Consider the following 12992-nt stretch of genomic DNA (forward strand, 5'->3'; position numbering starts at 1 on the left):
ATATGGCCTATATCGAAGGTCAAACTTCTATCTCCCATCAACGGCTTATCTTAATACGATCGGTTCACCATCCCTTGCCCAGCTTATTCTATCAGATTTATTTAATCCAAATTGGCATTCCGATTGTGGTATTTAGATAAGGGACACGAACTGCGACGCGAAATGACACATTAGGGATTTTTATTTGTGGTAAAATCTCTCGGATTGTCGACGCCAGATGTTGTAGAACCACAATATTGAGCACCCAACAATAAGACCCTCTTCTCGATTTAACAACTTCAAGTTATTCAGATTTGAGCTGTAGATCGACTGTGTATGTCATTGTTTTTACCATCGCACCGCAGGCCACCGGAGTGTGTTTTTACCATCCATATTACCTGGAGCCACTGCGTTCATCCACAGTGCGTTTCCAGAGATCTGTTTTGCCACGTACCATCCGGCTTTGGAATGAGCTCCGAGCGCTATGATATGTCCTTCTTCAAACGAAGCTTATGGAGGGTACTTAACGGTAGGCAGCGGCTTTGCTCTGCCCCTAACATTGCTGAAGTCCATGGACGACAGTAACCACTCACCAGCAGGTGAGCCGTATGCTCGTCTGCCTACAAGGGTAACAAAAAAAATACACAAAAAAAACAAATACAACAAACACGCAAGGGTCACTCGTAATTTAGAAGAAGTTATTAACTATCATAATATGAACAAGAATAACGGAATTATATCAAATATAATACGAGTAGGGTCTGAATAAAAAAAAAATGTTTTTGTTGTAAATCTGGTCGCAACTTAGATTAAAATCTGATTGGTTATTTGTTAGGATATACGGGTTTGCAAAACCGGCCTTTTTGGGTGGATAGACGAACAAGCTAGCAGGGTATCTTTATAGTACGCGGGAGCTACGAATGTATTTAAGAAAAGAAAAATTTTAAAAATTAGTCCCTGCCTATGGGATTTGAAACAGGGGCATAGTCGCATCGATACGAGTACACCGGACGTCTTATTCTTCAGTTCATCTCTTCGAACTCCCCTTTCCCATCTTCTACTGTCTCAAGTACTGGTTGTTGGACGTGTTAAGCTCGCCGAGAACGGTCTTTTGGTCCAGCCTATTTTTGCAGCGAATCGATCTGGTGTTCAACTATGACAAAATAGGCGATGTTGTACGTAATGAATACTACTATATTTGGTCTGAAGTTGACCAGCAGTCGTTATGATTGACGTTCCTCTTGAGAGCTCCATCTATATTAATAAAATAACCTTCGATTTGGTACATTTTTATTGCACCTACTATTAAGTAACTGTTTACTTGTGTAAAGTATGAGCTTGTGATAGTGTTACCGCCGCGAATTGGGAAAGCGTAAAGTGTGGTTTAACAAAAAAAAAAGATTTTCGCTGATTGGGACAGAGATACACATATCGATGCCGTCGTAGATAACCCAATTATAATAAATATAGGTGATTCTACGACGAGGATGAGGGTGATGACGATACCGACCATGAAATAATTTGCGTAATTACTGGTGGTAGGACCTCTTGTGAGTCCGCACCACCGCCCTGCCTATTTCTACCGTGAAGCAGTAATGCGTTTCAGTTTAAAGGGTGGGGCAGCCGTTGTAACTATACTGAGACCTTGGAACTTATATCTCAAGGTGGGTGGCGCATTTACGTTGTAGATGTCTAAGGACTCCAGTTACCACTTAACACCAGGCAGGCTGTGAGCTCGTCCACCCATCTAAGCAATAAAAAAAATGTAAGCCTTGAACTATACTCAATTCGAGCAAGAACAAAAGACGAGTAATTACAAAGCGTGTTATCCAATTTCGTGATAAATTTCAGTGCTCCACTTCATAAATGAACTTCAAGAGCCTTGACCTCATTCGATGACGGAGCCACCCACGTTTGCTCAACACAAACGATCCCTGACCGAAGGCCGGACTTGCCTATTTATGGCCTATTAGATGTCTGCCTGATTTATTAATACATAAACGAATTGTAATGACAAGACGATTTATTTGCCTCTTAGAGGCGCGAGATCCTAATCGTATAGTTTAGCGGCTGTCAAATCTAATTGACTAACCCAGCGGCTCTCAACTTAACGCAGTGATTGACATATACTAATATACCTAGTCAGGTCATAAATTCTGTCATATGTTTAATGTAAAATAATTGAAACAAGTTTATTCATTATGTAACCATTCATATACCAAAATGAACTTAACAAAACATAGATTCTAATGACACTAAAGTTTATTCAAAATGACCTCCGTGATTTTGAATACAGGCCTTCAATCTGCGCGGCCAGTCGTCTATCGCAGCACGAACGAGGTCCATGTCAATATCGGCGGCTGCCTTAATCAAGGATGTCTTGAGTGACTTCAAATTGGGATGAGGCTTGGAGCACGCCTTTTCCTCCAAGTGTTGCCATATCTTGTAATCTAACGGATTCAAATCTGGACTGGAGGCGGGCCAGTCTTCGTGCCGGATGAAGTCGATTTCACGCGCCGCCAGCCAGTCTTGTGTACTCTTCGCTCTATGAGCTGGCGCCGAATCTTGTTGGAATACCCAGTGCCTTTTATTGAACATGGTATGAGAAACAGGTTCCACAAGGTTCGTCAGGACTGTATTTTGATACACAACTGCATTCGTTTTTACACCTAAAAATGTACCTCTGTTAAGTTCCAATAAGAAACTCCCAACCATACCATGAGCGAGGATGGAAAATGACCTCGTTGGACACGCGGAATACGATTGCTCGCTTCTTCACTACTGTGTGCGTACACCTTATCATTTTGTTTGTTGTAGCTCTCTTCTACGGTAAAAATTTTTTCATCCGAAAAAAGAATTTCCCGATATTTTATTCCCGCGTACCGCTTCAACAAAGCGCGGCATCTCTTCAGTCTCAGGTCCATTAGACGAGCATTCAAACGATGTCCTGTTTTTCTTCGATATGCCCGAAGCCCTAAGTCTTCATTTAACACCCTTTTCACCGTGGTTCTGCTTAACCCCATCTGAAGGGCCAACAGTTTCTGCTTACGTTTGGGATTTCTTTGAATTCGCGCCTTCACAGCTTTTATCACTGCTGGAGTCCTAACAGACCGAGGGCGACCACTTCTTGACCTGTCATCTACACTAGAGTCTTCATTGTATCGTTTGATGGTACGATAAACGAATCTTTTGGTTATATTCAAATTTTTCAGTATGTTAAAAATTTGAATTGGCGCGTAACCGCAACGATGCAACGCAATAACTGCAACACGGTCTTCTTTAAGCGTCCACTCCATATTTAAAAATGAGTAAAATTCTAAAAGTATACATTTTTATTTTCATCAACAATTCGAAATTCGAATTCAATAAACTTTTTTGTGGCCAGCATTCTAAAAGAAAAGTTTTTACTGTGTGACAATACTTATGACCTGACTAGTTATAAATCTATAGTGGTTTTTACGGATGTTCCATTATAACTACTGAACCATGCATCTGATTGACTTTAAACTTGGTATACATGTAGAAAATACATGTATTTAATGGATTGGCTAATATTTATATGAATGTTGGACTCCCTAATAATAATGACAATAAATAATAATGTTAATTTTAAATACCCAGCGAAGCGGGCGAGTACGGCTAAAATTCTTGACACCCATACAGATTTAAACACATAAGTGAATATTGAAGTGAAACCTACTTAGTTGTATAGTTGAAATGTGGTAAACATGTATTTCCCGCATATGTACCACAGAGCTGAGTCGTTCGGATTGCTAAAGATCAAAATGTCGTAGGTATTTGTGTGACATGACATTCCCATGACACACCTGACAGGGGCTTGCGACATGCAAATGTGTCGCGACACGATGGTTGAGAACCTCTGGATTAACTAGATCAGTGTAAATGTATAAAAATTACGTCAAATGTGTTCCAATAGGCCGACCATTGAGATATGTTGAGTTCATCGAACATACAAATGTTTTATTGTAACTGAAAACGCAGTCTTGGTTTTTTTTTCTACCTAGACTCTGGAAACGTCGACTGGCTAGTCTATACTAATATATAAATATACAGTAGTTTTTACGGATGTTCCGTTATTACTACTGAACCATGCATCTGATCGTCTTGAAACTTGGTAACCATGTAGAAAATACATGTACTTAATGGATAGGCTAATATTTATATGAGTGTTAGACTCCCTACACCAGTTGTGGGGGCGTTAATGATGGAAATCTTTGTGGGGGTGAGAAATAATAATGTTCATTTTAAATGCCCAGCGAAGCGGGCGGGTACAGCTAGTCCAGATATGTACGGTTTGGTTGGCGAGCTCATAGGGCTTAGCCTGATAGAGCTTGCTAACATGTCCTAGCAAGCGCTTCGTTGAATCTACCACCAGATCGGAATCGCGACCCACTGAGAAGATGCGGCGATGGTAACCGGAACTCAACATTTACTAAAATACACAGATGACAAACTGTAAATATAATCAATACAATTAAAACTATTTTTATGGCTTAATCTCCAGCTTGCACGGACTGTCATGACCACGAAAACTGATAAGTTATAATTTAACGACAAAAATAATTAAACTGTCCATGTCAATCCAAACAAGAACAGTCGTGCCTTGTGCATAAGATCTAGAATCCAAAATTTAAAAGCGGGAACCATTACAAAGCAAACGAAAAGGCGTGACAACGCATCGATACGCATTTTACAATTCACAATTCCCAAAATCACCAGCCTGCTCCGACGCAGCTACTCACAAAGGAACGTAATATTTAAAATTCCTTAAAATCACGCACGTGTCGTCAATCTGTGTTGCCATACTCCATTAAATCCCTAGATTTATGTCTGAAATTTCACGTTCCGAGTAAAAGCGTCGATGACACAACAAAAACACCCATCGATACTTGATCCGTGACAGCCCTATTTTCATTGTGCTATCCATAGAACCGAGTTTGTGCGTAACTGATGAAATGTCATTTTATATTGGCTGTGTAACACAATAGTATTAAGCCACGTGTCATTCGCGGGGCAGTCGTTATTTGGGTGATATTTTGTTGATAAGCTTTTATTTACACTTATTGTTGGAAATTGAGGGTTCCTAATTTTACCATGGCAGGCTGCGTCCATAGCATTGTCGTTGTCTATGGGCGATAGTATCCATCACGTTGGCTGCAAGCCTATTTATTTACCAAAACACGCCCCCTGAGTTTCTTGCCGGATCTTCTCAGTGGAACGCGATTCCGATCCAGTAGTAGATTCTGCGAAGCACTGCTCTTGCTAGGGCTAGTAGCAAATTCTCTCAGATTGAGCCCGTGAGCTCACCTACCCGTCCGGGCGTAGCTGCAATAGCCTTTTAAACTAGGTAGGGAAAAGAAGACAAACACAAATGTAAATCATAAGGCATACCCGTACACTTTTGCATAGATAAGAATTAGCCAACACAACCTCATATTTATTTAGTTATCATTCGGTATACGAGGGCGGGATGATAAGTAACTAGCCTCTACTATTTAAAAAGTTAAACTTTAAAAAATATATATGTCATTTTTAACTTCGTATCTCTGGCTACCTGTGTTCTAAATTTGAATTTGGTGGCGTGAAAATTTTATTGATTTTTTGTCATTTGAAAATATATTTCGTCAAGTGTTTTCAAAATGGATACAATTGAACAAAGAGCGGTGAAAAAGTTTCTTCATATGAAGGATATGAAGGGGAAAGATATCTATGACGAGTTAAATAATGCTTAGGATGAATGTGCTCCTTCTTATGCCATAGTAAAAAACTGGGTGGCTGAGCTTAAACGCGGTCGTACATGTGTCCAAGATGAAGCCCGCCCCGGACGTCCAAAAAGCGTCACGACTCCGGAAATGGTCGTGAAAGTACATGATATGGTTTTAACAGATCGACGATTGAAGTCATCTGATACAGCTGATACTACAGGTATCTCAAAAGACCGGGTACATCATATCCTAAGTGAGGAATTAAATATGAAAAAGTCATCGGCCCGTTGGGTGCCGCGATTGCTTATGCACGATCAAAAGAATATTCGGGTGCAAAAGTCAAAAGAATGTCTGGACCGTTTCAGAGTAATAATGCCTATTTTTTACGTCGATTTGTAACAACAGATGAAACATGGGTTCGTTATTATATGCCAGAATCAAAAATTCAATCAAAACAGTGGACGCAATCGCGATGCCCGGCTCCAAAAAAGCCATGGCTGTAAAGTCGGCTGTAAAAGTGATGGCTTCCGTCTTTTGGGATGCAGATGGGATCTTGATGATAGATTACCTTCCTAAAGGTCAAACAATTAATGGAGAATACTACGCTAATCTTCTAGATAATTTTCACCAGTGTATTCAGCAAGAACGACCAGATTTGGCGAAACAAAGATCATCTTCCGCCAAGACAACGCTAGGGTTCACACATGTGTTAAAGCTATGGCAAAAATCAACGAATTGAAGTATGATTTGCTGTCCCACCTACCTTATTCGCCTGATATAGCGCCATCGGACTTCTACTTATTCCCTAAGCTCAAAACTTTTTTGGGCGGACAGAAATTTACCACAAATGATGAAGTCATAGCCGCTGTAGAGGAGTATTTTGCAGGCTTCGAAAGAAATCATTTTATGGAAGGCATTACTGCTTTAGAACGAAGATGGAATAAGTGTGTAGAGGTTCACGGAGACTATGTCGAAAAATAAAATAAATTTTATCACGACAAGTTAAGTGTTTTATTGTTAGGCTAGTTACTTATCATCCCGCCCTTGTATAAAAGGTATTTTATATGAATATACAATTCAGTTGACAAAGACAGAGAGAGGTGAAATACAATCATATTATTTATCCATAGCACGCCGAGTATGACTAATGTCTATAATTTGATAAAAATGACAGTTTCGGCTCGCATCAGTGAAATGCATCTGTGCAATGTCATCGAAATAACGTGCAGGGTTGGTTCCTTCATTATTAATTAAAGCAAACCGATCAAACGAATGTTTTTTTTAGTAGTTCTGCCTACAAAAACATAAAAACTAACTGACAAACGTCTTACTCTTAAGGGAGGCGGCACGGACAAGGCATAATGAACTATGAGTATACATCAATCTCGACATAGTTGAGATAGAGGAATTTAGACAGAGCGGTGGGGAAGAATTAGATTCGTACATTTTTTTTCTTTTCCTTCCTATGCCTTGAGAGGCTATTTCAGCTTCTCCTTGACGTGTAGGGGAGCTCAAGGGGCCTAAGCCGGGAGTGTTGCTCACACTGGCCCTAGCAAGAGCAGTGTTTCGCAGAATCTACCACCGGATAGGAAACGCGACCCACTGAGAAAATCCGGCGAGAAACTCAGTGGGCTGTGTCGATGGGCTAATTCACTCGTCGAACTCTTCGTCGCAAGCGACGGGCTCAACGAGGAGCTTCGTACAGCCCAAAAGCATAGGAAGTAGAAATTGCTAGCATTATAATGTAATTTTAAACTATATTATAGTAATTGAAGTAGTTTTATCGATTGAAGAAACCTAAGTTCTGAAAATGCAGTGACTAGATTACGTGACGGATAAATTGGTAGCAACAACAAAAATTGATCAGTTAGATCTCAAAATGACAGTAGCCTCTTTTTTTAAGGGATATTATGACCTGGTAACTAAGACCTTTAGGTCAAGTTTTATTTTAGTTTTAAAGAAAACTTTTTTATATTAAAAATGATATTATACTGTTTATTTCTAATCTACCCGATCATTTTCAATGTTCAATATGTAGAAATGTACTTACCTTTTATTACCACGTGAAGGTGTGTTGTAGCCTTACCGTATAATTTATTTCGATTCGGAGCAAAATCGATAGAAATAAAGAAAATTTTACTCAAGTTAAAGCAACAGCTTAGATTAATAACAATAAATTATCAGTTTCAAAATCGAAATAATTGATTTACAATTAAATGACTTCAGATAATTATTTCTTACTTTAATCGTAATCATAACATCGATTTGTTTATAAATTTTAATTTACAATACCTCTTAATACTATTAAAATGGGAAAATCCGACTCAACATTAATTAACTATCACTAACTAATATATTTTATTGTCACACAAATCAATTTGAAACGTCACGGCGACATTTGTTCAAAGCGGATGACTTCATTTATTTTAGATTAGGTTAATGAAGGCGTTATTATATTTTTTAAACGACTATAGCTAGACCGATCATCGAACTCACGGCCCACCTGGTGTTTATTGATTACTGGAACCTATAGGCACCACGGAGCGAGTATCTTCAACCGAAGCGAGACATCATCGGAGATCTATATCTATACTTCTATACTAATATTATAAAGAGGAAAGATTTGTTTGTTTGTTTGTTTCGAATAGGCTCCAAAACTACTGGACCGATTTGAAAAATTCTTTTTCCATTAGAAGCCGACATTGTCCCTGATGAACATAGGCTACTTTTTTTTTCTTTTTTTTTATTTATTTTTTTTGGTTTCATGTGTGTTTTATTGTTTGAGAAGCGAAGCGAGGGCGGGTCGCTAGTTGGATTATATTTTGTAACTGCTGTCCCACAATTGAGGCCGTCAGCGCAAAAGCTGCCTAACCCACAATTCATATTCGTGCTTATGTATTGCAATTTATTTAAAACATTATTGCAATTTTGATGCAAAATCCTTAGTTTCAAACCATAGATAACAGACGACTTGGTGAACATCATTTTAGCGCGTTGTTTTTTTTTTCCTACGAAGTATTGTAAAGGTAAATTCGAACTTTATTATCTCCATACTAACTATGGTAAGCTTAGGTCACTTTTGCGCTGACGGCCACAACTTAAACCTTCGCGTGACTGCTTGAAGGCAGAAATAAGAAATAATATAGATAAACCTACCCCTTTCGAAATCATAAGAAACCCTACATCTTCTTCTTCTTGTTCTTTCAATCTGGCAATTGCCATTCCATTGTTGCCAGTTTCGAATTTGTGAAAATCCTCAAATATTATATTTATCTATATAATAATTGTGTAATATTGTGTAAATAACATTGTGTAATAAAAATAAAGCCGCAAAATTATAATTCACTTAATGTAATGTCCCATTGTACATACTATCCAATTGAAACATCAAGTATCAAGGCAAGTAGCATTCACGTTGTAGTTTTTATGGGCACCGATAACCACTTAACACCAGGTGAACCGTGAACTCGTTCATCGGTCTACGCGAGAAAAAAAAATTACAATCACGTAAAATATTACCGTCAAAAACTTTAAATGTAATATCTTATAATCTAATTGATATTCACCATCAAAACAAGCGTATTTGATGTAGACGACTCCTGGAGACCAGCTGCTGGACGGAGGATAATCCTCCGACAGCAAAAAGTTACAGTGATTGACGCCTGTGCACCTGGAATGAAAAAAGTCATTATTGAACATATTTTTTATATTATATTTATTACATATTATCGTGAGGGGTAGATCTCAGGGGTATTTTTATTCAATAATGGGCTAGTCACTAGTATCGAATTTCGAATTCTAATCTTATCTTAAACACAAACAATTTTCGATTTAAAACGATAATTACAATAAGACGCGGGCGCACGCTACTCACACTTCAAACGGAAGCGCCCGGAACATAGATTATCCACTTCTCTGTCAAAAGACGAACATAGATACTAAAAACTATGCATAGTGAGCGGGCATACGGCCGCGAGAGTGACGTACAGGTCGGTTTGCTGTAATATATATAACTAGCTGACCCGGCAGACTTCGTAGTGCCTCAACCTAAGCTTTTGTATAAAATAAACTTAAAAAAACAAAAGGAATCCGTCCGACGGGGGAGAAAGCAAAATTGTTTGTTTTTGTATAATTCCGAGAATTTTCATATTTATTCACCTTTTAAACCTTCTCTTGATTTCCACGAATAATTCATGACCAAAATTGGCCAAATCGGTCCAGCCGTTCTCGAGTTTTAGCGAAACTAACGAACAGCAATTCATTTTTACATATATAAGATACATAATTAAAATTATTAATGATCAACAGGTCCAAGATCCCGCGGTATGTGCAAAAAACGCTGGTTTTGATGAGGTAAAGGCGATATGGAAGAGAACAACTTCACCCAGAAGGATACCGAAAACCGGGACAAGTGGAGGAGTTTAAGTAGGAAATAGAACGCCGCCAGCTTAAAAAAAATGTAATAATAATAACTGAGAAAAAATCACGTAAAATCATCCTACTTAGACCGGGAAAACGCTGGGAAGAAGAAAAAGAAGAATTATTGAACATCTTATTCCATCAAGGAAGCTTTTAGATTGGTTCGATTGGATCAATTGGTTTTTCATTGTATGCTTTATGTCAATAGTCTTATCCTCTGAAGGATAAGACACCCGACGTACTTGTATCGAGCGATGCCACTTTGCTGGTGTTTGAATTTCGTAGGCAGATACAACGTCAGAGCATCACTCGAATTACATCCGACGAAGGAATAAAATCATAAAAATCGAACATGTAAAATTAGTATGTTCCTATGCAGCAGTAAATACGTAAATTGCCTTCTGAATATAAAGTCTCATCTTTCAGTTGAAAACGAACGTTTGGTATAGCCAAATTGTTATTGAGTTCATTTCGGCCTATGACATTCAATAGTGAGTTACCGCTTCAAAGTCTAATATTGAATTTTAGAAAAGATTTAATTAAAAAACGGGCCTAGGTATGTCACTGGTGAAAGACTGCACCACGATCTTGCTATATGAAAAAATTAAAATAAAGAAGTCGATTGTGATAAAACCTACCGTAAGAGATCGGTATCCCACTCAATTAGCTTTACTGAGCATCTCTAATAGACTACAAACAAATGAGTACGAGAAGACTTAAAAGAAGTGAGCTGTGAGCATGTGGCACAAACTATAGTTTCAAAATACTGTTACGCCGGTAAGAGTAACGCCATCTATCGCCGAATATTTGAAAGAATATCGAAGGATCTAGTAGCACCTAGAACGCTCGAGAAGTATAACGCCATCTATTGTCAGATAGCGGAAACACAATACTATAAATGTGTGGAATGTTCTCGATAAATCTAGGGATGTGGTATCGGCTATAAAAGCGTTGCAGAGATGGCACGCAATCAGTCAGTAATCTGAACTACTCGAAGCGAAACAGCGAACGGATCACCTGAAGCGAAGCGGAAGAAGCGAATTGAGAGTTTTCAAGTGTTTGTGAAGTGTTTTAAGTGTTCTAAGTAATGAATACATTTTTAACTTGTTGTACTCCGGTAGAATTTTTATTTATCCCGAACCCCAGCGCGTAACAATATCATAGTTACCTCTTCTTAAACGATTGGATAATACAGTTTTATTGCGTATACTTTTAAATAGTAATACACTAATTTCTGAACGTAAAAGCAAGTCACGGTGCCCGAATCGTCCGCTCGGTGGTCGATGCAAACGGTAATCGTCAGTTAAAAGTTATATTCAAACAAATTACATACCACATAAAAGATAGCATCGCTTAATTTCCACCTTCGCCCTTAGACCGATGCTAACGTTGTTGTGTGGCCACGAAACTAACGAGAATGGGGTATATTTATTTCATACATATTCTGAATATATTTTTCCTAATTTATTGAAGAAATTCCTTAATCAACCGAGCCCCGTGTAAAAGTCACTAATAAACAAAACGACACTTCCTTAGTTGAGTGAGCCAGTTCAATTTTATATGCACAATTACAGAGCGTACTTTTTATTTATTTTATTGCTAAGATGTTTGGACGAGCCCTCGGCCTACCTGGTGGCCACCTGAACTTATCAACGGTCAATGTCCCCGCCCATCTTGAGATATTAGTTCTAAGTCTCAATTGTTTACGGCTACCCCACCCTTCAAACGGAAGCGCATTACTGCCTTATGACGGAAATAGGCAGAGTGACACCACTCACCCGTGCGGGCTCACATGGCGCTCTACCACCAGTAATTACGCAACGTGGGTATGATTTTTATTGCACGATGTTATTCCTTGACCGTGGAAGTCAATCGTGAATATGTAATTTTTAACGAAAATTCCCACCAATTTAAAGAAAACATAGTTTTGAATTGCGGAATACTACAATTTCCCAAGATCCCTAAAGACTACATAGCATTAGATAAGCCGAACGACCAGTCTGCGCCAATAATAAAAACTTTGAAGTTAACATTAAAAATACGTCCTGTGAAGGGAACCTACGCTTCGCTGCAAATATATCGGGATTAATGGCCGCACAATATATTGCACGAGCCACATTGCGTCCATCATTCCAAATAAGGAAATGACTTTTTGAACGGCTTCTAAGTGTTTTTGATTAATGATCAAGTGCGGTTTGGCTTTTAATATATCAGTACATCAATCTTAGCGATGGCTGACTTTGATCCGTGAAGTACTTTTTTTTTCTTGCTCCAATTACACAAACAAATGCTTTAGCGTTACCGGCCATGTGCACTGGCTGTCAAATGTAAGACACATAAATAATAGTGTCCTAAGTACTGTCGCAAATTAATTCCATTGAAATTTAAACGTAAAAATTAAAAAATCCTAATCTTATCTACCCGAAATATTTATGTGATCGCTTTACCTATGCCCGTCCCTCTCTTGCTCCTTGTAGAACACACATTAAAAGTCTCCTCAAATGCCCTGTTCATAAAACACATGCTTACGCAAAATCATTTTCTGTACAAGTAGTTATACTTTGGAATTTCCTCCCTCCAAGCATACGAGCGTGCAAAACCATAGCAGCGTTCAAGAAATCTGTCAATGAACACTATTTATCCTTACCATATTAAATTAAGCATATATATTTCTATAATTTATTATAATATAAATTAAGTATATGTATGTGTATATGTATTGTTTTGTATCTTGTAATATGTTTATATTATTATATGTAATGTTTACTGTATGTACTAGGTTTATGTTCCTAATTCTTCTTTCCATCTGCGGGCCTACTGGAAGAGATTTCAACATGAAATAAGTAGTGCCCTTGTACTCTGTATCCT

General features: G+C 38.3%; 1 protein-coding gene across 1 annotated transcript in view; it reads right to left on the reverse strand.

Annotated features, from left to right (window-relative positions):
• Nucleotides 1–12992, reverse strand: part of LOC110385712 (uncharacterized) — a 120744-nt gene that overhangs the window by 36627 nt on the left and 71125 nt on the right. Inside the window, exon 3 of the mRNA XM_038010546.2 lies at nucleotides 9272–9375. Coding sequence (XP_037866474.1) covers nucleotides 9272–9375 — 104 coding nt within the window. The remainder of the gene's footprint in view (nucleotides 1–9271; nucleotides 9376–12992) is intronic.

Source organism: Bombyx mori, chromosome 4 (assembly GCF_030269925.1).
Source record: "Bombyx mori chromosome 4, ASM3026992v2".
In the NCBI taxonomy this organism is placed as follows: domain Eukaryota; kingdom Metazoa; phylum Arthropoda; class Insecta; order Lepidoptera; family Bombycidae; genus Bombyx; species Bombyx mori.